This window comes from Cryptococcus depauperatus, chromosome 1, assembly GCF_001720195.1.
Source record: "Cryptococcus depauperatus CBS 7841 chromosome 1, complete sequence".
Lineage (NCBI taxonomy): Eukaryota > Fungi > Basidiomycota > Tremellomycetes > Tremellales > Cryptococcaceae > Cryptococcus > Cryptococcus depauperatus.
In genome coordinates this window covers 51,989-75,393 of record NC_089468.1, presented here as the reverse complement: position 1 = coordinate 75,393, position 23,405 = coordinate 51,989, and the positions used below count along the sequence as shown (strand labels likewise).

The window sequence follows — 23,405 nt, the reverse complement described above, 5'->3', positions numbered from 1 at the left end:
GGAAGAAAAACAGGAAGGAGAATGCAACAGTATACATTCGTATTCTGGGAGAATTGTTTGAACCGTCATTGTTTAAAGCTGCTGTACGCAAAGATCAATTAAAATACTCGTATTCATCCGAGCGACATGATTCTTTCAAGAAAGAAGGAGCTGGTATATAACCTCATACAACAAGACATTTTAAGGGTAATGAACATTGTAATCCAAGATGCCTAGATTGACTGTCATTCAATCGCTTGTGATCTGTGTCGAATGAAACGACATACCCATCATTAATGGCAACGGGGTGCGAATCTCCGGCCTTTATCGAGCCTTTTTGGAAGGATACACAAGCGACAGAGGTAGAAGCCAGATAAAAAATATTGATATGTGATAGACAGCGGAAACAAGATTGTGATGTTGCAAAGACTACATGTTTGTAAGCAAAACGGTTACTTATTAAGCCTTTAGTTCGTCTCACCAAGAGAAGCATCAAGAGAACTCAATGCAGCGCCTGGGCGCTGGTGGAGATTTCTATCGATAGGCACCATATCGAAAAAAAATTCCCTCGAAAATACTGAGTAACAAAAACACAGCTACAATTTCACTCCACTCTGGCTCAAAAACAGATCCTTATAGTTTATATCCATATCTACGCTTGCAATAAGTATTCGCGAAATACCAAGCGTAGGATACATACCATCAAGGTCAGCTACGTAGTCTTGATAAATCTGCTTGAACACTTTGCCTTTGTCTCCAGATAGTGTAGCGCAGAGTCTGCACATGTCGACTGCAAAGTCGTGTGTCTAGTCCCCACATTAGCGAAGATTAATAGTTAGTGTTTACAAAATGCGGAATGCCCGAAACTCACTCTGAAGGCAAGATTCTTCTTTTTATCCCTATACTTCTTCTGTGCTGCTTTATTTTGTAGGCTTCTCTTGTCTGAAGCTTTCCTAATCCTCTTTTCGGAAGGACGATGCTGTTTAGTCTCACCAGCCTGGGAATTTGCGGCATGAATGTTGTATTCTGGTTTGCTAGGTGGTTCAGAGGTTGCTTCAGAGGTTACTTCGGATGACTCGTTAGAGACGGATCTTGATGGAACAGACGAACGGCTCTTCTTAGTAAGCTCTATAGGCTGATGGCGAGCGCCTGGTGTATTGTTTTCGATTTTGCTCATGTCGTCCACCTCTGATTCACCTTCCTGAGACAAAAAATTGTCCTCGGGATCGCTTTTACGTCCTCGCTTCATCATAAAGTGGCCCTTGTCTGTTGAAACCACATGAGAAGAAGAGGGGGCAGTGATCTTTATCAAACTGCTCTTCCTCGGTGCCATTATATTTTGCGGATGCTGCGATTAAGGCAAGAAGAGATGTAAAAGAGAAATTAAAAAGGGAATAAAAACGTAACCGGACATTTACAACATCTAAAGCGGACATGGCGGACATTTTGCTCCTGGTGGTATCTGGCAACCACCATAGAATTATTCAACTGTCAGCCACAAAGTCTGAAAGTTTTTTTCATTTTTTCATGGGCCTTGGAGAGCATTCAAAGTGAAAGGTCGGAAAGCGGGAGACATGCAAGAGCAGCTCTCTACCAGAACTCAAGTCAGGTTTGGGAAATAATATAATGAAATAAGACCTAAGTAGGTTTAGACGGTGTTCAATATGGAAGCTATGGAGTATTGAGCAAGGAATAGCATTCCTGATCATTGCTGAGAGCACAACATTTGAACAAGAGATAATATAGCTTGAGAAAACTGCTTGAAGCGTAACAATTCCTATATCGTATAATTGCCGTCGTGTTGCATCATTATTTTCTCATTTCAACCCCAAAAGATAATGACCAGCCTCTATCAACGAGCTGACGAGTGTAGTTTCTTGATAAGGTGTCACGTAATTATGCAAGGCGGGTAGCCATAGAATTGCTAGCCGTTATATATCATCTGCTGAGATACTTGACACGGCAAGACCCATAGATCAATGTATACCAATCTTTGTCTCTAGCTCATACAATAATAATCTGGGCTATTTGAGAGTTGTAGACGACGGTTTGACTTTGATGATTCTTAGTAACAGTCTGAATTGCTGACAGCCTTGTCAACTTGTTCACCAACGCTTTCCAGTCTATTGCTTGAGGTTCATCTTGGTATTTTTAATTTTTGCTGATGGTTATTTCCATTACTTGATTGTCACATCTTCCATTGTATCAGGCTCGTGTCTGGATCAGCTAGCAGTTTATATGAGATAGGCAACTAGAATCCAAAACTTATACGTTACGTCTATACCAGGCATATTTATGCCTATGCCACGCTTGTCGATCCAATTACATTAGTCCCTAGTACCGGTAGATTTGGCTGGGATCTTGCCAGTTTGTTGACTTTGAATGTAAGATGCAAGTTGATTTCCAGGTTAGAAATACACGTCAAAATGGAAAGTTGTTGGTTGTAAGAGTGAGGTGGAGTCTGAAGAATTCGATATTACGTAACCTAGCCATACTATGATTCCCTTAAACATCTAATCTTTTTGGTTTCATGTTACAATCGACTTTCAAGAAAAGAAGGAAATGTCCTCAGATACCCAAGTGGCACCAAAAAGAAAATTGAGACCTGCCAGAAAGCAGGTTGCTTCAGACGAGGTTGACAAGTCCCAAGGCTATCAAGCTGGAAGAGAGTATAGTTGGTTTTACTACATTCAACTCTTAATGCTTGTGCCAATTGAAATCACATAGATATCTGGTATAACAAATGGGCGGGAGGAGACAGAGAAGATGCGCTTGCAAGCAAGGTTCACTCCCAGACGAGATGTATCATTGCTCGAGATGCGGGTTATACGAGGGCTGATGCCACTGGTAACAAATATTGCTGTCTATTCTTTGCTCGCGGATGTTGTCCTTATGGGTAGGCCATTGAATTGTTTACCCAACAAGGTCTAACTGATTTCGCTCGTGCAGGCATGAATGCCAGTATCTCCATCGTCTTCCTCTTCCATCTCATCAACTTCTCGATCATTCCAGAGATTGTTTTGGACGTGAAAAGCACGCTGAATACCGAGACGATATGGGCGGCGTTGGTACTTTTAACAGACAAAACAGAACGCTCTATATTGGCAAAATTGCAGAAAGTCCGGACAAGAAGCAGATGACGGAAACTATGCTGAGACATTTTGGAGAATGGGGTAAAATCATCAAACGTAGGTCATAGGCGTTATATATATTGCTTGCCTTGTAGACTTGCTCAACAATTCAACAGACAACATTCTCTTTGGTAGAGGAGTTGGTTTTGTGACATATGAAACTGAACAACAAGCAAGTTTTGCGAAGGAGGCTATGGCAAATCAAAGCATGGACGGCGATGAGATCTTGAACGTTCGGTAGGTCTAAGTGTCTTTCAATTCAGCATGTGCAACTCTCAAAACAATTTTTCCGCTCTCTTTTCATATAACTAGTTTTGAAATACTGAAAACAAAACAACTGCTAACTTTTGCATTACCAGATGGGCTACTGAAGATCCCAACCCAGGCGAGAAAGTCGCCGAACAAAAGCGTATTGAGGAAATGGGTCAAGCTGCTATCACCAGCATGCTTGATGAAGGCCTCGTTGAGGCCACACAGGCTGTTAGGGCTTTAGAAGAAGGCGATGTAGAGGACTTGTATCCAATTTTTTTGCCATCTCCACCTGCTGAGAATGGCATGGACGATATGGAGACTGCTGAGAGACCAACAAAGAAGGCCAAAGGACAAGGAGGGCTTTTAGGGGAGGAAGCACTTGACAATATAAAATTTTATGCTGAGGTGGCAAAGAAACAGGCTGAAGAGAGAATAAAGGCAAGGAAGGTACCAGCCAAACAGCATGGCATTGCATTGTTGGGTGGGTATGGAAGTGGAGATGAGAGTAGTTGATGCCTAGCTAAGATTTGCATTCTCCTGGGTTCTTCACTTTTTTACAGGGATCTCTTCATTCTTGACTACTGCATAAAATCCTTCATCTCTATATGCACTGTCATGAACACAATCCAACCAAACAATCCTCAGTACTACAACGGCTGATCTTGGCTGCCATCAATTTTCGCCCCAATGCTACATCTCATCAATGAATTTATAACATCTAATGGTTAAGGCTTATATGTGGCTCTCTTCAAGTCTCCGAACCAAGCGCCCAAGTATCATATAAGTCATTAGTTTCCTTCATCCTCTGACTTCAACTGTTGGATCCATAATTCAAGGGTGTTGCTGTCAGAGTCGTCACTTCTATCAGGTTTGTTGATTGTCTCTATTAGACCTGGCATAGCGAGAGCTAGATGTTGACGCATTTTGAGTGAAAATTCGCTCGCCTATGTGTGAATAAGCGCTGATGTAAAACAAAACCAAAGTGAAAACTGACATCGGTAGCTCCAATAGCTTTTCCAACACCCCACACACCTAGTCCTGTACAGCCTAGGACCAAGGCTGTTGCATACATGAACGCCTTTATACCTGATAAGTTTCCATCAAAACTGTTAGCCTGTTCTCCGTGCTCCTGTTGACTTTGCGCTGTCGGTGAAGATGATAGAGGCATTAGAGAAGCTCCAAATAAAGACTGTTCTTCGCGAGAATTGAATAGACGACTCTTGATGAGCTGTTCGCTAGGAACCTCTTCCATACACATGACGCTCTCAGCTGTTGAATCAGTATGAGGGCTATTTAGCAAAGATAGCTCTATCTTTGATAATGGTGCTGTGAAAGAAGAGGTAGGAAAGCGTCTTGATGTGAGTGCAGGAAGATGATGATTTGACAAGAATTCTGGCCTATTCATCGATTTTGCTGCTTGTCTAATGAATGGGACAACGAAGGCCGTAAGACCCAAAGTCAAAGCCATCTGAAGATTGAGATTAGCTGGCGTCATCTTTTACCAAAGAGCAACTCACCGCAGAGCCCCCTACGTAGTATGCAACCTTTGGAAGCTTCTTCTTGGGTTTTTCCGATGAAGCCAAAAGAGAATTGGGCTCTCCTAATATTGGAGAGGACATGATAATAGTAACAACAATGAACAAGAGACAGAGAAGAACCGTTTTTATCTTATCCGTTGATTAAAAAAAAGTCTTGAAGAAATTTCATAACATGTAGTAAAGTATAAATATCAAAAATTCAGGAACGAAATCTGGAAATTCAGACAGCCTCCACTTTTTGAATTCCTTTACTTTTTTCGTTCATCTCATTTTTGCATCTATAATTGTAAGATGATTAAATGTCAAAGAAAGATATGCCTCAAGACTTATAGCATATATTACGCTAATCCATCGCACTGATACCAACGTCTCTGCTCACGCATGTCAGCCATGTTCTCTAGGCTTTTGCAGCCCCCTCGAGCATCGATACCCACGATGTGTTGCAAGTGCAATTCTTCTTTTCTCTTCCGCAATACTCCTCTCTACGCTTGCAGAGGAGGACTAGTAGGGTGTAGGATATCTTCAGGTAGAAAAAGATTGACTCACTCACTGTCAAAAAAAGACGTCCATACTCTCTTACCAACTATGGAGGAACTTGGATTGAAAGAAGGTGATTTTGGTAAGTTGACTATCACGTTTGTCATTTCTCAGACAGTTGAGTTGACTAAGAGAAAGTAACTGTCGGCATGTCAGGTGGGGTTGATTCAGCCACAGCGCTGTGTATATTGAAACAATTCGTAAGTGGTGAGCGCAATTTGTCTTTTGCTGTCGTTTAACTAGTGTTTGATTAGCCTATTCATCTCGATGTAGTATTTATGAGGAATTGGGATCCCCTTCTATCAGAGTCTGATCTCTCTGAGGAGGACTCTGGCTCACAACTGGCACGGTTTCATTCATCAACATCAAGAAAACCAAATCTTTCGCCATGTGAATGGGAGCGAGATTGGAATGATGTAATGAAAATTGCTGCTCATGTTGGCATCCCAAAATCTGACGTAAAACTGGTTGACCTGTCAAAAGAATACTGGAGCAGAGTGTTTGAACCAGCTATAGGAGTATGGGGGAGTGGAGCGACGCCAAATCCGGATATCAGTTGCAACAGGTCAGATCACATTCCGCTTACCGTCCGCATGGTGAAATTTGTTGACGCACATAGCAGAGAAATAAAATTTGGTGCATTATTGGATAAGTTGCCAAAGGAAAACCGACATTTCCTTGCTACTGGGCATTATGGTCGAATATTGCATTCGCCAGGTCTATCCCCTCGACTACTCAGAGCAGTAGACAGCTCAAAAGATCAAACTTACTATCTATCACAGATATCTGACTACCAGCTATCTAGAGTCTGTTCATTTTTGAATTCCACAAGGAATGTACTGACTATCATTAGTCTATTCTGCCTCTTGGAGGATTATTGAAAACTGAAGTCAGACAGCTGGCAGAGTACTGGAATTTGCCAAATGCAAAGAAAGCAGAATCTATGGGCGTGTGCTTCATTGGTGAAAGGGATAATTTTGGAGACTTCATCTGTATGCTTTACATCTACTTTACGTTGTCTGATGTTGACATGTAACGGCAGCTCAATACACTTCCCTCCCCGAGACAGGCTACCTAGTCACTCTTACTGGTGATCGGCTAGGCGAGCATAAGGGGTTATGGCATTATACCATTGGACAAAGAGCAAGGATTGCTAATCAACACAAACCTATGTTCGTTGCCAAGAAGGGAGTAGGCCAGACTGGACAAGATATTCTTGTCGTACCAGGCTCGTGAATCCTTTCATCTTTCTAGAAGCCAGAAAGCGGGGAAAACTTGTTGACCAGACATAGGAACCACTTGTATCTATGTTGCCAAGAAATAATCGTTGGCAACTTTTTCTGGATTCATGGCAACTTTCCTCACGACTTGCTTGATGAACAAGACGAAAAGGTACAAGTCCAAGTAAGGCATCGTATGGAGCCAGTACATGCACAAATACGAAAAGGTCATAATGACAAAAGGTGGGTATTGTGGCAGTATTTTTGATACTTAGATGGAAATATACTGAGAATCTTAATCAGTGTCAACATATATTTCAAAGAGCCGCTTGTCAGTGTGAGTCCAGGACAGTTTGCAGCAATATGGTACGATGGTTGGTGTCTTGGAAGTGGAGCGATACAAGATACCATATGCCCAAAAGAAGTTTCAGATTGATTCAGCCCCCATCGCCTACTGTGTCCTGATGCTTTTGGACTCAATCAACTGGAGTGTCAGTCCTCTTTTGCCTGTGCAGTTGCCAGATTAATGCTTGAATAATACAAGTCTGTTTTTGGATCAAACCTACCCATCAATACGTTCTTTACTTTCAAAGACAGCAATATCGAAATATTATAGGACGCAATGCCATTGAAAGAGATTTTTTCTTCTGTTTGTGAAAACTACCCTCTTTCACTCTTTTTCATCCGCCTGCTGCTCTTCCTTGGATTTATCAATAAGCGCTATTAATTATATCATCTTTGTAATCAGTTATTTATGAAAGTCCTCTAGAGATCAACTCTTGAATTATTGTTGTACTGGATGAAGTGAAAGACTTATGTGAGGTCACGTGACTAGTTATATTTTCAAGGTTTTGACCCGGTTTATATATGATATATAAAAAAGTGTATAAAAATGGTAATAAACAATTTTTAAGACTAGACTCAGAGTTATATAATTAGGCGTGTCAAGTGTTCGCATGCCTATTTTCATTATCTACCACGCCTATCCATCACTCATTCTTTGGCGCAATCACTTCGATTGATGATTATATAGTCTTTTATCATTCTTTTTTTTCAATAATTATTCTCTTGTTTGTATCAAGAGAGTGGGATAAAATCTCAATGAAGCCGGAAGGAGAAGATCAGCTCTTTCTAGACATCCTTGGAACAGCAGCACGGCCAACAGCTCATTATGCCCTCCCATCGCAAGATCTTGCAGCGAGCCTGGGTATCAATGGGCCTCTCACCAAGGATGAAGCTTTAAAATTACTCCTTAATGAGGTCCTGGCCCCTCCAAAAAAACTGAATGACCACGACCTAGCTCTATGGCAGGTGTAGGTACACTCAGTCCTCACTTTCAAAACTAAGCTAACGTTTGTATGTTGGCAGACAGCCCCCAGTAGAACTTCCCATTCCTCATCTGGCCCTTACTCCTCTTTACCAAACTCACTCCGTTGTCCCGTCTTTCAGAGGCCTCAGTCAAGACTTCACAGGCTGGCGCGAAGCCCTTGCTCCCAAACCACCTGCCCATCCGGCTCTCTCCTCCTCAACAACAAGAGCCCCTGGGCCTTTACAGAATTTCGTGAGAGGGAAAGGGAGCTATGCTCCGTTTAATCCAGGAGGTCTTGATGCTGCAGCTCGCGTAGAGGAATCAGAGGAGGAGACTATTGATGATGAGGATGGGTGGAAGACAAGGGCGCCAGGAATGCCTCGAGGGTTGAAGCTAGAAGGCGGTCAGTCTTTCATCTACTTCAACAAGTTATTTTCCTCTATACTCATTTTATGCAGCGGATCAATTTCTAGCAGAGATGCTAGGACCTCAAAGTCTCGCTGTGAAAGTTCGCCGGCGGCATCGTGAAAACGAATTCGAACCTCAACTGGCAATCTCTCGGCTTGGGGACAACGCGAATGATATCGACGGCATTGATCATGTGCCCCTCAAGCAAAGTGGCAAAAACATAGATGACCTGCTGCCAGTTGGTGTAAGGCACATTTCCTGTTTTCAACTGTAATCGCTTACACATCGCATTGTAGCGTCTTCCAGCACCTCCACCTTCCAAAGCAACCCACCGATCTGTAGTAAAAAAAGAATGGGCTCATGTTGTCGATGTCAACCAGAAGCTGCTTAACGTATGTCAATGCTTATCTAATGGCTGACTGACGGAGACTCACAAACATGAAATTTAGTTTGAAGAACTTGTTCCTGAGCCAGCTCGAACTTGGCCTTTTGAACTGGATAACTTTCAAAAAGAAGCTGTTTTTCACCTTGAAAATGGAAATTCTGTCTTCGTTGCCGCTCACACTTCGGCAGGTAAAACAGTTGTGGCAGAATATGCTATAGCCTTAGCTGCCAAACACATGACCAAGTCAGTATCGCTGGCTCTGACATTCAAATGTATTCCTTCTATTCCATATTTACTAATTCACATTATAGAGCTATCTATACTTCACCAATCAAGGCACTATCAAATCAAAAGTTCAGAGATTTCAAAACTACGTTTGACCCGGCGTCTGTTGGTATTCTTACTGGTGATGTACAGATTAATCCCGAGGGGAGCTGTCTCATTGTAAGCATCTCTAAATTCCTTAATAAATTCGACAAAAAATTAAAAACTTGTAGATGACGACTGAGATCCTTCGGAGTATGCTGTACAAAGGTGCAGATTTGATTAGAGATGTGGAGTTTGTTATTTTTGATGAAGTACATTACGTGAATGACGCTGAGGTGAGTAGTTTGTCTGTAACCCTAAACCTTTTATCACAAAGCAAGACTGATGATATCCAGCGGGGTGTTGTTTGGGAGGAGGTAATCATTATGCTCCCTGAGCATGTCGGAATCATTCTTCTCTCAGCCACTGTACCCAATACGAAGGAATTTGCAGATTGGGTTGGGTATGCTTTGTTTTGTTAACTGTCCAATTCAAAACTCACATAAACGTAGTCGAACCAAAAAGAAAGATATTTACGTTATTTCCACCCCTTTCCGACCTGTGCCGCTTGAGCACTACTTGTACGCGGGTCGAGAGCTCCACAAAATTGTAGATTCAAAATCCCAGTTTCTCGGCGCAGGGTATGATACAGCCGGACAAGCTCTAAGAAGAAAGCAAGACAAAGAAAGGGAGGCAGCTGGACTGTTACCTATACAGAAAACCGGTGGGCGAGGGGGAGCAATGAGAGGAAGAGGATCATCAATCAACCAATTACCAACAGGTCGATCAGCCCCTTTCACTCGTGTAGGCGGTGGTCGAGCTCATTTAAATCGCGGTGGTGGGAATGGAGCTCCTGCTCCTGCAGCATCTTCGCGTGGAGGCAGAGGCAACAGTCGAGGAGGTTTCTCAAGACCATCCCATGTGTTAGATCAGAATGTCTGGACTCATCTCATAAACCACCTCAAAAAGCTGGCTCTTCTTCCCGTTGTCAATTTTGTGTTCTCAAAGAAGAGATGTGAAGAGTATGCGTCCAATTTGAGTATGGACATGCTTGCCGCAAAGGAGAAAAGTGAAGTTCATTTGATTTGGGAAAAGGGCCTTACAAGATTAAAAGGTGATGTTTCTTTGTCAAATTCACTAACGTATAGGAGCTAATACTTATACAGGTGATGACAGAACTTTGCCTCAGATTCTTCGTATGAGAGAGCTGTTATCTAGAGGTATTGGAGTTCATCATGGGGGTTTGTTGCCCTTAGTTAAGGAAGTGGTTGAGATACTTTTTGCCAGGGGTTTAGTCAAAGTACTGTTTGCTACGGAAACTTTTGCTATGGTATGTCACTCATGGTTTTTCTTCTATTTACTGATGCCGAATCTCAAAGCTAACGGGTTGAGTTAATAGGGAGTCAATATGCCCGCCAAATGTGTTGTTTTTTCTGGAATTTGCAAGCATGACGGTACATCATTCCGTAATCTCTTACCAGGCGAGTATACTCAAATGGCCGGTCGAGCGGGTCGTCGTGGCTTGGATACAACAGGCACTGTTATTATTCTTTCGGGAGATGAGCTTCCCCCTGTTCATGAATTGCAGGAGATGATGCTTGGTGTTCCTGGGAAATTGTGCAGCCAATTCAGATTAACCTATAATATGATTCTTAATTTGTTAAGAGTAGAAGCCCTCAAAGTTGAGGAAATGATTAAGAGGAGTTTTTCAGAGAATGCTACACAAAAGATGGCCCCAGAACAGCAAAAATTAATTACCCAGGTACGTATTTATTCTCTTATACTCTCAAATTCCTGACACTGACTCGCGGTTCAAGACAGAGAAGCAACTTACCAAGCTCCCATCAATTGACTGCGTCACTTGCTCCTCAGATATCAATGCATACTATGACCTTTCACACGAATGCGCGCGCATTAACGCTCAATTCTTAATCAAAGCCTCTCGGTCGACGCAGAATGGGAAGATATTCTTGCCAGGACGGGTAGTGGTATTGAGGAATTCAGTAGGTTTCTTTTTCTTGCTTTGAAAATTGGTGATAACTGACCGTCACCATAGCATTATCCAGGGAATCTTGCTATAATTTTGGGAAATGCTCCAAGGATTGCTATGGATAGCGGTGTACAACCCTCAAAAGCATACAAAGTCTTGGTCCTTGTCACACCCAGTCAAAAGTCTGGTCAAGATGGTTAGTTAATATTGCCATCATTCACTATGTTGGTATTGATACTCATGGATGAGATAGATTTAAAACCGAGCGAGGTTGTTCCACAGTGGCCACCCATATTGCCTCGCGGCAAATTTCCAAATCCTACTTTCGAAATTACTCAGGTTGATACATACGTTATTTCTTATGTTTTGGACCGTATTATAAAGGTGCGTCTTTTCCGTTTTTATCATGAGAGCCACTAAACGCTATCTTAGTCCGATTTCTTTCGCATGAATCAGGGCAAACCTAGCCCCGATGTTGTCAAAACTGTTGATGGTCTTGTCAGCTTACATGAAGATATCTCTACATTTGCTGAACTTCCTGAAGTTGATTGGAGCAGGCTGCGAGAAATTGAAATCCAAGAACTATATAAGAATAGAAATTCGCTGGCTGACAGACTGAGAAAGCTTGGATGTGTTCTTTGCAAAGATTTTGCAGATCATGTAAGCTCAAATCCTGTCCACAACATTGGGTTTTGTTCTATGGTATTGACACTAACCCTGTACAGTACGCAATCGTACACGAGAGAAAGCAAATCGAAAAGAATTTGCAAGATCTCAAGCTTACCTTATCAGATCAAAACCTGGCACTCCTTCCAGATTACGACTCACGTGTCGAGGTATTAAAACGCCTTTCTTTCATTGATGAGAACTCCACGGTTCTGCTCAAGGGAAGGGTCGCTTGTGAAATCAACTCTGCTCCAGAACTAATCCTGACTGAACTCATTTTGGAAAACATTCTTGCCGATTATTCTCCAGAAGAGGTAGTGGCTTTGTTGTCAATTTTCGTTTTCGTTGAGAAAACGGAGAGTCAGCCGATCATTCCCACTAAGCTGCAAGAGGGTTTAGATGTAATATACAGGATTGCCGATGAAGTCGAAAGGGAACAAGATATGTGCCAAGTGCAGCACGACGAGTTTGCTACCAAGTACAAGTCAGGATTGGTGGAAGTTGTCTATGAATGGGCGAAAGGACTAGTGCGTATTTATATCTATCATCATTTTCAGTTGTGTATGAGCTAATACCCTATAGCCTTTCAACAAGATTACAGAACTCACTGATGTGGCAGAAGGCACTATTGTGCGGGTGATTACAAGATTAGATGAAACTTGTAGAGAGGTTAGAGACGCGGCACGAGTCATTGGCGACGCAGACTTGTTTCAAAAGATGGAGACCGCCCAATCGTTGATCAAAAGAGACAGTCAGTATTTGCTTTTCTCTATATCGAATGGCTCAGCGCTTACTGCCGATTCTTGCGACCGATACAGTTGTTTTTGCAGCCAGTTTGGTAAGTTCTTTTGGTCATAAAGGTTTAGCGCAAAAGCTAAAGTTTTAATTTCCAGTACCTATAGCCGCAACAGCATTGCTGGCTGATCATGATATCGTCTCTTCTTATTCAGATGCATTATTGGATATATAGTCTGGTTTCCATGATATTCTTTCTGTGGAGATGTCGGCGGCTCTCTCCGCCATTTACAAAAAGTGGAGGTAAATCTTGGGTTTGATAAACACATTTTGTATTTTAATCTTGATTTGCTTTTGTCTTCAATATTATTCACGCTGCAAAAGTATTTGATAATGGCAAGCCTCCCAACTACCAACAGTGACGACCACCTTATGCTCTTGAGGGATGATGATTCATCAAATGCTGAACCATCTACAGCTCGAGTTCCTCACAATCTATCCAACTTATTAGCAGTTTTGTTTGGCAAACCATTATCTTCCGCTCTGAATGAAACTACTCCATTGATGAACAGATATGGACAAGACGGGGCTCCTTCACGTAATTTTTCGACTAACCCCAAGCAAATAACAGATGAGGATGAGCCCCTCCATCCGGATATAAGCAATTACTCTGGGGACTCGAGTCAAGAAGAGGATAGAAGAATACCAAACCAACAGCCTAGCGTGGCATTGACTTATGTTCAAAGAATAAAACAAAGGTCAAAGTATTATGTGCCAATCACTGACTGGTTACCAAAGTACAGCTGGTCATTGTAAATCACTTCTTGTCTGAGACGATTATTGCTGACCATGATTTACGTAGGTTTTTAGGCGATTTGGTTGCTGGTGTTTCTGTTGCTTGCTTGTTAGTGCCTCAGGTATGTCGAAGTGGTAGTAAACTGTTGAGATGATTCTCATCAGATCTCGAGTCATCCAGGCCTCTACTGCACTGGATACTAAAGACTGATTTGCATTGAACCGTTCGCTAATCACGTATATAGGCTATGTCTTATGCCAGCGGCTTGGCGCACTTGGCTCCTGTTGCCGGTCTATGGTCAACAGCAATTCCAGCTTTAGTGTATGGTGCTCTAGGTACTTGCCGGTGAGTTTGAGTGTTATTGAAACAATTGGGTGAGCCGCAGGGTTTTGCATGACAGTTGTTGGATATCCAAATGAGGATGTTTCCATCATAATTGGACAGTTTTGTCTCATATTGGGGAGCTCTGGATTGTTTTGGGGGCATGTCATGCTGTATCCAAAGCATTAATTGATGACCAAACTGCAGTCAACTATCAATAGGACCAGAGGCTGCTTTATCTCTCATGGTTGGACAAGTCATCCAACATATTGTGTATGGCGATCCACATGACAAGTTATCACACCCGGAGATTGAAGCTGCTGCCATTGCCCTCATCACCACTTTACAAGTATGTATTGAGTTTTCTAGTTTATATGATTTCAGCTGATTATCACTTCAGATTGGTGTCATCACGAGTGTTCTTGGTCTCTTACGTTTAGGTTTTCTCGATGTCGTGCTGTCTCGAGCGTTGCTTCGAGGCTTTATCACCGCTGTCGGTGTTGTGTGTTGGAGTTCTGATTGGCTATGCGATCTAAGCTCAATTGCCTGTAGATAATATTTATTGAACAGCTTATCCCAATGCTCGGCCTGGCAGCGCTGCTTTCTTCGCCTAGACTTGGGCAGAAATCCCCAATGCGCCCATTATCTAAACTTCTGTTTGTTTTTAACAACATACATGAAATCAATAAAGCAACCACCATCTTGAGCTTCACAAGCTTGGGCTTTCTGATCTTAACAAGAATTGTCAAACAGCACATATTGAAACGACCTGGCGGAATGTGGGTGAAATATGTCCCAGAAATTCTGTTCCTAGTTGTTGGAACAACTTGTGAGTGATGGTATACTGTACACTTCACAATAGATTCTCTGATTCAGCAATAGTTCTGACTGCCTTGTTGGATTGGGATGCTAAAGGGGTTGAAGTATTAGGAGAGATTAAAGGCGGTTCAGAGCTTCCATTTGGATGGCCAATATTCAAGAGAACTGTTAAGCATTTTAATACGACCGTATGTTGTGCTTTTTATAACGTTTTCGCCGTTTAATCGCTATACCATAGCTTCCTACCGCTTTTGTTGCTGCTGTTGTCGGCGTAGTAGATTCAATTGTTGCTGCGAGAGAAAATGCTTCCAAGTACGGTTATGCTGTGTCGCCAAATCGGGAATTAGTTGCTCTTGGTCTGTAATTCTTTCAAATACTGCGTATAAAGGATATTTATGGTTACAAGGTGCTGCCAATCTATCTGCTTCATTCATCGTTGGTACTGGTGCTGTTCCTGTCTTTGGATCCATTACTCGCGAGTCATTCCTATTTGTGATTTTGGTCCATTGGTCATTGACAAATCTTCTTAGGCTCTCGCCTTAATGGCCAGATAGGTAGCAGAACACAGATGGCCAGTATCATCACTAGCATCTCTATACTTTCCACAATATTTTTCCTTCTGCCGCTTTTGTATTATCTTCCCAAGGTACAGTCGTTTTTTTCGCCATTGTAGTACAAAGAGCTTAACGTACTCCTGTAGGCAGTTCTTGCCGCAATTGTTACAGTTGTAGTCTATGCTAGTAAGCATTGATATGGTCATTTTATTAAAGTCAAAGAAGATCTGACTTGTAAACAGTTCTTAATGAAGCGCCTCATGAAATCTTGTACTTTTGGAAATTGGGCGCGTGGACAGATTTCCTTCAAATGGTTGGCACCTTTTTTCTGACTCTTTTGTTCTCAATTGAGGTGTGCCTTCACATTTTATGCTTTTGTCGTCACTGATTTGTACCGCCTCAAGCTTGGTCTTGTTGCCTCAGTGGTTTTTTCACTTATTCTCGTTATACAAAAATCCACGCAAGCTCGTATCAAGATCATCGGTCGCTTACCTGGCACGGATCGATGGGTTCCTATTGATGAAGATGAAGCTGCTCAAGAAGAGATACCTGGAGTTTTGGTGGTAAGGATAAGGGAAAGTCTAAATTTTGCCAATACAGGGCAGCTGAAGGAAAGATTGAGAAGAGTAAGTCAGTGTCAGTGTTCAGATATATGTTGTTCTCAGCAAGCCTTTTGAAGCTTGAATTATATGGGATGGAACGAAGTCATCCGAGCGATGAACCTAGGAGAGAGTCAGCTAAAGCATTGGTACTGTATATGGGTGATGTTGAGGAGATTGATGCCTCGTCAGTTGTTTCTTTCTTCTTTATTAGCTCATACCTATGGCAAATGTTAATCTCTTCTTCAACCAGGGCAATGCAAATCCTCTTTGAGCTTGCCAAAGCTTATGATGAACGAGGTACTGCAGTCCATTTTGCGCACCTCAAACCAGGTCAACTCAAGAAATTCGAGCTAGCCGGAATCACTGATCTCGTAAGTTTCTCTCTTCGGTCCATATGTCTACTGAATGAATAAAATGCAAATAAACTAGCTTGGTCCATCACATTTCCACAAAGGCCTAACAGAAACAATGCGAGAGATAGAGAGTATGGGTTATGGAACAAGAGTTTTCTCTCGATGGGACCGAGCTTGATACCATGACCCATAGTGGTCTACCATGGGTAAGATTTCAAACTCAAAGAAAAAACTCAGCAAGCATAGTTGATCGGGCTATTTGTTGTGTCGTGCTGCCAACAATGCTCGACACTTAACGTAATCTACGACTTTTATCAATATTAATCAGACTGTGATCATGCTATATAACCTATAGATAGGTTTTGTATAAATCATCAGGTGGTAGGGATAGTATGTAATCTTTTAGCACCTTGAATACTTGATCTCACTAAATGCTTTTCCCTATACATCAAAAAGAGGTACTGGCAGCTAGTTTGCCATATGTAAGACCAAGTTGAAGACGGTTGTGATCTGAGCTGTTAGTTGATACTATAGAAACTTGTTCACAAACCCTTGGCCTAACAGTTACTGTCAAAGCTGGTTGTGCCGCCATTAATAGTTGTTCAGTGTAAAACGAGAGCTTAGTAGGGATTTATCGATCCTGTTGAATTGGCAGCACAAGGGAGCTTGACATATAGTTTATTCCTGATGATATCTATCACACTTACTCCTTTGGATGCCAATTGATATCTCTGGTTGCTCCGCCTTTTTGTACATCAGGCTTGTTCACCTAGGAAAGCTGGATACAGTAGTGCTCAACTGATACGTGTATAAGACACAGTAGCAATATCCCTGGTTCATGAAGTTGCCTTTAAATCAACCATTCGTCCCAAATCTATGTTTCAAATTCCGATCTTATTCGCTATTACTCAGATTTGGACATCTAGACCAGACAATCTTGTGGCACAGTAGCAGATAGTGTCATATATGCATACATAAGACCAAGTCAATTTACAATGGACATTAAAATGGTAAAACTAGATTTAATATGGTAATTTCTTGATCTCGTCTCATAAGCGTCTACTGAACGTGCTTTCATCCACGTCTTATTCAATTTCTTCTGATTAATTGATTGATGGATGACTTTCAGGTCTTGTCATGAGCTTTCTGCTTGCTAGAACCAGTTGAGTGCGTTTCAGAGCTTGGCAATGGCGGTACCTCCCCAAACGACACTCCAATTCTGGAGGCTCGGATAAATTCTGCTTGACTCCTCATTCCTCGCACAGCGTCGCCTTTCATAGCTTCCTTCACTTCCCTAAAAGTGTTGGTAACCCCACCGCCATTTGATGATCCAGATCGTGATTGAGAAAGGGTAGATCCGAGGTTGGAAGTATAAATTGATGCTGATTCGGAAGAATGAGCAAGGGATGCCTGAGAAGGCGAAACGATGACTGGAGACTATGTCAAGATCAAATATCAGTAACTATGCGTATGGTGAAAGAATGTCAACATACAGCAGTGACGCTTTGTGACCTTTTCAAAGTCTCTCCAAACTCTCCGACACTCCTCTTTCCTCGAGGAACAACACCTCCGCCTCCTTCCTTCAAGCTTGCCTCATCTATGAGGGGCTGACCATGATATGAATCGTGTTCTACTCTGGATTTCGATCCCGTGCTTGATTGAGGGGTCCGAGAAAACATACGCTTGATGGGGTTGATAGTATCATCTGCCTTTGAAGATGTCTGGTGACGATGAGGAAAAGGATTTCGCTCAGGCGTGCTAAAGACTGAAGGAGGATGAATGGGCTTTTGAGGGCTGGGCTCTTTCAGAGCATGCGATAAGGCAGAATGAGGAGATGTGGACACGTTGCCGTGTTCGAATGAGGTTCCAGTTGGCGTGGCCGGAACAGAGCCAAAGACTGATAAGCTTGCGTGTTTATAATCTAGCTCATTACGACGAAGAGGGGATCCAGGAGGTGGGGCAGCTTGATAGCCAGCCGACTGTTCGCTTTGCGCAGAATGCCAGCTTTCTGAGCTTGTTCGACTTTCCTTTTTTGAAATCTTATCATCACTGGTAGAGGCTCTGTTGGGTAGTTCCTGTCCAATGTTTCTGTGCTTGTAGATTTCTAAACCAGGCGGCATAGGGAACTTCATCTTTTCCTTTTGCATTGACTTGTTGCCTCCCATGGTTGTCTTTTTGCCAAACTCAACCACGTCCATATCCTTTTCGGAGAGATTTTTACTACCAGGTGTCTCGGGAACAGTTACGCTAAAGGTCATCGAGGGTCTAGATTCGTGGTGAGAAGCGACTTCTTCAGGCAGAATGGGTTGAGTGTTTACCCAACGTGAGCCCTTGGACTGCTTGCTTGAACTAGTAGTATTTGTATCTGCTGCAGACTCGCGTGAACTCTGAGTCTCTGTTGGAACTTTATAAAACAACTGATCATCGTCTAGCACTCGTTCATATTCTCCCCTGTGAACACTTGAGCCTGTTCCTGAGGTGGGCTGGGTCGTTGACCTGCTATTTCGCTTGAGGCTAACGGCCGCTGCCTCGGCAGCAGCCATTGCTCCTGATAGTATCCTTCTCCCAGTATCCATACCCTTCTCTGCCGTCCCGTTGCTTGTTCGTCTAGAGGAAACATCGGAGCGATGGAGCGAATTGGGCGTTGCCCACCCCAACCCAACTGTCAGGCGTTGGAGAAGAGATTGATTCTGGCGAACAAGATTTCGCATCTCTTCATCATTATCCGCGCTGACGTTAACGCCGGATATGCTGGAGGAGTTGCGATGATGCTGGGCAACAAAGTCGGGAAGGAGGGCAGATCTTTCATCAGGTGATTTCAAGCCACCAATACCGTGCGATGATGTTTTGGACTTATTGGACAGCGGCTTTTTCTGAGAAGGAACCGCGGGCCCAGCCGGCACAGGGACCCACTGGCTGGGCTTGAAAAGCCAGGGAAATAACCCGACATCCTTGTCGAGTCGCCGTCGACGATAGAAACAGAGGATAATGAAGAGGATAAGCAGAGCAATTCCGATTGGGACAAGAACAGCCAGCAAAGGAGCCAACAGGTTGTGATGCGTAGACAGGTTTGCCAACGATGCCGTAGTAGATGGCACAACGGTTCCTGTTGACAATGTTGAAGACGTCGGCAATGCGTGCGTCGAGCTCGACGAAAAGGTGGGCGTGCTAACAGACTTTGATGAGGAACTAAGAAGCGGCAACATTGAAGTAGAGCTGCGTGAATTGGATGAGGTTGGCGACGATGTTGAAGTTTGCAGTGATTCCGTAGACGATGACAGCGTTGCCGACCTCGAAGCAGTCAATCTTGTCCGAGCCGTAGACGAAGCTGTCGTCTTGGACGTTGTTGAATGAGGTGGCACTGACCCACCATACGACCATCCCGGTCCGAGTGGAATAGACGGACCATAATCTACCCAACGCATCAGACAATGTTGAAATGAAATCTCAAGTGCTCACATGTCAAAGGCAACTCGACAATACTTGCTGTCGTGATGGGTATACCTCCTTGCTCCGTCACGTACTAACGTCCATGTCAGTAACCTCTCTGTCGGCCTCTCAGTCAACCTTCAACTTACAGTCGTTAAAGACATCCAGTCCGGCAGCTGTTGCCCGTTAGGTAGTACCGCTCTCATCTTGTGCCCTTGACGAGTGTCGATTGCGTCAATTGTGTCTCTTGAGCCTGCCTCTGAAGGCAGGGACGGATCCAATCCTACATCCTGTGCTTGTTCTTCCTTCCAACCCAACCACCTAGCTTCCTGCTCCTTCGAAACCACCGCAGCCGACGCTTCTGCCTCTGACAACTGTCCACAGCCCATCACACCTCTAAAGCGACAATAAACGTCGCTGAGCATTTTCCATTTACGCCGTTGTAGAAAAGAAGAAAAGAAAAAGTAAGAAAAAGTTGTTGTCCCATTTATTTATTTTTCGTGTTTCCAGTCGTTCAACATACCAACATGCCGCAAAACACTCCCTTTGGAGGTCTGTGCGTTGATAAGATGGCATGGTTATTTGAAGATGGCCAAGTGAATGTATTAGTAATAAACAAAGTATTATAATAAAAAGGATTAGGATTAGAAAAAGGCCAAGTTAGACAATAACCCAAAGAGCAGTCGATACATGACAGCTCGAGAGAATTGGACAGATGGTTTTATTAATGTTGGAAGATATGAGCCAACAAAGAGGAAGGCGGCGATCGCCGCTTTCCTTTTCGTTGACGGAGAGTGAGTTGCTTGCCATTATCCAGTTGTATCCAACTCATACAAGCCTTTCTGTAACTTTTCTTTTGCAGCTCGAGATATTGGCGAGGAAGGTTGTGTCTACCAGCTACGTAGTGGATGCTCCACTATACAATTCAGTATGTCGGCTACTTCTATAAAGTCTAATTTGAGAGTGGTATATGACCTTTTCGTTGTAAATCATCATGGGAACTTTGCCTGGCCCTATCATACATTTTGAATGTCAGATGGTGAGGCGACAGAACATACCCACCATAGTGTTGGTTGTCTGATAGGAAACTTCAACATTCTTAGGCGCATCCCATCTCACGCAGGGTCTGGCGGTAAAGTATGACTCTGTGGGATGGTTACTGAATCGGGTCGTCTGCACATCTTCTGGCGAGTTGTTGTAGATTGATCCCTTTCTCTCTATGGTTTCCACGCCCAGATGGCCGAGTTTAACTTGTTTTTGTTAAAAGATTCGTTATGATTACTCAAGAAACAAATGATTCATTACCTTTTGGGATGAATGTGAATGTAAAAGAATGGGTGGACATTCAAAGTGGAGGTTTTCCCGCCTCGTGGATTCTACTCGCACAACTCTTTTAAAATAATTATCTTCTCAATTCTTTTCATAATTCTACAAGATCGTAGAATTAAATACTTTTGATTACTTGCAGTCTGGTAATATGGCGTTCGACCCTGCCATGCCACGCAGAGCAGCTGCCGAGGACAACATCTATCGTTTGTCACTTTTCAGAGACTTTGATCACCAGCTCATCTATCGTAGTCGACGAGGCTGAAGGCGTTATCTTGAGTCATACGGTAGCAAACTTGCCGTCCAGACCTTCTTCGCTGCCACGAAAACCTTCGCCAGAGCGTCTGGCTGCTACTAGAAAAAGAATGGAGTGGGACAATGAGCTGCCAGCTAATCCAAACGAATCTTTGAACGAAAGTTATACCAAAAGAAACAAGGGAAAAAGACGAGAGTTTACGGCCTCTGAAAAGAATGTCTATGATACAAAGCTGAGCGGCGACGAAGAGGGTGTAGACCAAGAACGGTGTAGCATCTGTTTGATGGGTCTGAGAGACAGGACTATTGTGGGAGTCTGCAGACATGAGTTTTGCGCAAGTGCTTTCAAGCCATTGACAGCGAAAAGTTGCTCACTCTCCGCAGTTTCATTGTATTTGCTTATGGGCGAATCGATCTCGAAAATGTCCACTTTGTTCGGGAGACATGGCGGCCTTTTTTCTGCATGATCTGGCAGCTCGGATTCCTACCAAGGCATGTGGTGTTTTGTAATATGTTGCCAGGCAATGCCTAATTCTTTCGGATATAGTATTATCTACCTCCTCTCCGGCACATGCCCGCTGTTATATATCCGACAAGTCCCTTGTCCAGACAACTTGCAACCCGACAAGAACGGCCAGTAAGGGGGCAACAAGAAAGAATTGAACACGATGAGCTCAAAAAACAGGTTCTGAGACGGAAAGAGTATTACAAGCATGGTCTCTATGTCAAGGTAGATCCTGCCACAAACACGTCTCACAAGTGTTAGACTAATCTATCGCAGCACATGGGTTCAAATCGGCATTCTCGCTTTCGTCCTAATCCCAATCCAAAACAAATAAACGACAGTCCCGAGCAAATCCAACGAGCTAAAGCATTCATCAGACGTGAACTTCGAATTTTCCCCTCCGTTCACGTTGAATCACTCACCTTGTACATCATATTTCTCCTCAAGTGTATCGATATTCGGTCCGATGTGATGATCCGAATAATGGGTGAGGTGCTGGATACGAGCAGCAGATCTGCGGGGTTTCCAAACGGAACAGAACATTTTATTCATGAGCTCTATTCTTTCTTAAGAAGTCCATATAGAGAATTGAAAAAGTACGATGAGGTGGCTAAGGTGAGTAATCAGTCCTCTTGGATCACATGAACTTATCGATGTAGTATGGTGCCATACCACAGTCTCCACCTTTCGAATCCAGGCATGAACCGTGTTCGTCCTCATCGTTATCTTCTTGCTCCTCTTATTCTCGACCTTTGTCTCCGCACCTGAACCCCCCACTTTCTCCCCTTCGATACCGCTGTTCTCCTTCACCCTTTTGGTCACCTCCGCATCAATCCGGCTGCCGCTCTCCATTGTCTCGTCGTGATATCCCCGCTCATCGTGACGAATTACCCGCTCATTGCTGGCAGGAGCAACATAATATACGACCAGAACTTCGTAGGGGAAGGAGTAGTAGTTTCTCACAAGGGCAACAACGTCGTGATGTGCGAAATATACAGGATCGAGCGAGGAAAAATGACCTCAAGAGGGAGAGGGAAGAAAATAACAGAATGGAGTTACTGCCTTCGCCACCAACCAAACGAATGAGGATTGATGACATGCAAGAACCTCATATGTTGCATAGAACGGCAGCCTGTGCAGTAGATGACACAGGCTATCTAGCAAATTTGCAAAACACTCACGATTCTCCACCTCATCTAAATGCAAAAGTTATATCTATCAGGGGCGTCGCTGGCCACAAAGTCTCTACTCCATCATTAGCAAGGCCTTCCCTGAAAGAAAGATTAAATAAGGCAAAAATGGATATATCAGATAGCAGTCAGTCATATGTATTGCAACAAGAGCAGTCAAGGCCGTCCCCAAAAGGAAAATTTACACGAGCCAAAGCCAGTCTATCTACACTTAACAAATCAAAGTCTTTTCAGCCAGAAGCACCGGCAACTGCTGTTTCTCTGGTGGAAAAACGCCATTCAACAACACGTGCGAAGATTCAGATGCGGCTTAAACTTGAACACGAAAGAGCCAATCTTCGAGCTTCAACTCAGTTTGTATCTGCGCTCCCCAGCTCAAATACAGCCAACACCCTTTCATTTTCAACTCCAACCCCCAAGAACGATACCGAAAGATGGGATGAAGGTGTTGAAGCCACCATAAATAGGGAATGTCACAAAAAGAATGAAGGAGGGTGTAAAATGGAGACCAGAATAGAGAGGATGGTCGAAAAACTGAACGAGGCAGAGACTGAAAGTGCAACGAAAGAGAGAAAAGCACTTGAACTAAAGTTGAAGTTGCTGAAGAAGAAAGTTTTGGGTCAAAATCGGCAGTCAAGTAATGAAGTACATGTTGAGGACTAATCGGTCAAGTGTGATTGGTCAAGTGTGAACACGAGGGTGCGACGAGTACTGTAGATGTTGTGTCAAAATATAATGCCATGACAGGTGTACGTTATGTTTGAATCACAAAATTCATCGTCTATCCAATGGGTTACAC

General features: G+C 43.2%; 10 protein-coding genes across 10 annotated transcripts; 5 read left to right on the top strand and 5 right to left on the bottom strand.

Moving 5' to 3' along the window:
* Nucleotides 1-163: 163 nt before the first annotated feature.
* Nucleotides 164-530, bottom strand: L203_100024 (uncharacterized protein; the record flags this gene model as incomplete). Its single annotated transcript, XM_066209492.1, has 3 exons — nt 164-212; nt 267-408; nt 461-530. The coding sequence occupies 3 exons, from the start codon at nt 528-530 to the stop codon at nt 164-166; spliced, it is 261 nt and encodes an 86-aa protein (XP_066065589.1).
* A 45-nt stretch (nt 531-575) lies between these two features.
* On the bottom strand, nt 576-1,312 carry L203_100023 (uncharacterized protein; the record flags this gene model as incomplete). Its single annotated transcript, XM_066209491.1, has 3 exons — nt 576-631; nt 680-785; nt 851-1,312. The coding sequence occupies 3 exons, from the start codon at nt 1,310-1,312 to the stop codon at nt 576-578; spliced, it is 624 nt and encodes a 207-aa protein (XP_066065588.1).
* A 1,229-nt stretch (nt 1,313-2,541) lies between these two features.
* L203_100022 (pre-mRNA-splicing factor CWC2) lies at nt 2,542-3,875 on the top strand (the record flags this gene model as incomplete). The annotated part of the gene is made up of 5 exons (XM_066209490.1): nt 2,542-2,653; nt 2,707-2,875; nt 2,929-3,167; nt 3,227-3,347; nt 3,470-3,875. 5 exons carry the CDS (start codon nt 2,542-2,544, stop codon nt 3,873-3,875), a joined length of 1,047 nt encoding a protein of 348 aa, XP_066065587.1.
* A 275-nt stretch (nt 3,876-4,150) lies between these two features.
* L203_100021 (uncharacterized protein) lies at nt 4,151-4,981 on the bottom strand (the record flags this gene model as incomplete). Its single annotated transcript, XM_066209489.1, has 3 exons — nt 4,151-4,306; nt 4,357-4,830; nt 4,880-4,981. 3 exons carry the CDS (start codon nt 4,979-4,981, stop codon nt 4,151-4,153), a joined length of 732 nt encoding a protein of 243 aa, XP_066065586.1.
* A 504-nt stretch (nt 4,982-5,485) lies between these two features.
* L203_100020 (tRNA (5-methylaminomethyl-2-thiouridylate)-methyltransferase) lies at nt 5,486-7,093 on the top strand (the record flags this gene model as incomplete). The annotated part of the gene is made up of 8 exons (XM_066209488.1): nt 5,486-5,519; nt 5,576-5,637; nt 5,692-6,002; nt 6,060-6,243; nt 6,291-6,429; nt 6,480-6,669; nt 6,730-6,900; nt 6,961-7,093. 8 exons carry the CDS (start codon nt 5,486-5,488, stop codon nt 7,091-7,093), a joined length of 1,224 nt encoding a protein of 407 aa, XP_066065585.1.
* A 665-nt stretch (nt 7,094-7,758) lies between these two features.
* Nucleotides 7,759-12,623, top strand: L203_100019 (uncharacterized protein; the record flags this gene model as incomplete). Its single annotated transcript, XM_066209487.1, has 19 exons — nt 7,759-7,970; nt 8,026-8,369; nt 8,425-8,618; nt 8,671-8,766; nt 8,824-9,002; nt 9,071-9,203; nt 9,257-9,361; nt 9,422-9,528; nt 9,578-10,179; nt 10,232-10,395; nt 10,465-10,827; nt 10,883-11,068; nt 11,122-11,251; nt 11,309-11,439; nt 11,488-11,715; nt 11,781-12,248; nt 12,304-12,472; nt 12,540-12,559; nt 12,615-12,623. 19 exons carry the CDS (start codon nt 7,759-7,761, stop codon nt 12,621-12,623), a joined length of 3,840 nt encoding a protein of 1,279 aa, XP_066065584.1.
* A 226-nt stretch (nt 12,624-12,849) lies between these two features.
* Nucleotides 12,850-16,079, top strand: L203_100018 (uncharacterized protein; the record flags this gene model as incomplete). Its single annotated transcript, XM_066209486.1, has 16 exons — nt 12,850-13,268; nt 13,319-13,373; nt 13,497-13,597; nt 13,781-13,922; nt 13,974-14,075; nt 14,126-14,402; nt 14,456-14,580; nt 14,631-14,748; nt 14,799-14,867; nt 14,923-15,038; nt 15,093-15,132; nt 15,189-15,298; nt 15,351-15,572; nt 15,626-15,732; nt 15,799-15,919; nt 15,978-16,079. 16 exons carry the CDS (start codon nt 12,850-12,852, stop codon nt 16,077-16,079), a joined length of 2,226 nt encoding a protein of 741 aa, XP_066065583.1.
* A 947-nt stretch (nt 16,080-17,026) lies between these two features.
* Nucleotides 17,027-19,755, bottom strand: L203_100017 (uncharacterized protein; the record flags this gene model as incomplete). The annotated part of the gene is made up of 4 exons (XM_066209485.1): nt 17,027-17,338; nt 17,395-19,313; nt 19,361-19,424; nt 19,480-19,755. 4 exons carry the CDS (start codon nt 19,753-19,755, stop codon nt 17,027-17,029), a joined length of 2,571 nt encoding a protein of 856 aa, XP_066065582.1.
* A 567-nt stretch (nt 19,756-20,322) lies between these two features.
* On the bottom strand, nt 20,323-20,675 carry L203_100016 (uncharacterized protein; the record flags this gene model as incomplete). The annotated part of the gene is made up of 3 exons (XM_066209484.1): nt 20,323-20,343; nt 20,393-20,580; nt 20,636-20,675. 3 exons carry the CDS (start codon nt 20,673-20,675, stop codon nt 20,323-20,325), a joined length of 249 nt encoding a protein of 82 aa, XP_066065581.1.
* Nucleotides 20,676-20,807: 132 nt separating this feature from the next.
* Nucleotides 20,808-23,269, top strand: L203_100015 (uncharacterized protein; the record flags this gene model as incomplete). Its single annotated transcript, XM_066209483.1, has 6 exons — nt 20,808-20,862; nt 20,909-21,246; nt 21,296-21,403; nt 21,459-21,641; nt 21,693-22,031; nt 22,076-23,269. 6 exons carry the CDS (start codon nt 20,808-20,810, stop codon nt 23,267-23,269), a joined length of 2,217 nt encoding a protein of 738 aa, XP_066065580.1.
* Between the last annotated feature and the right edge of the window lie 136 nt (nt 23,270-23,405).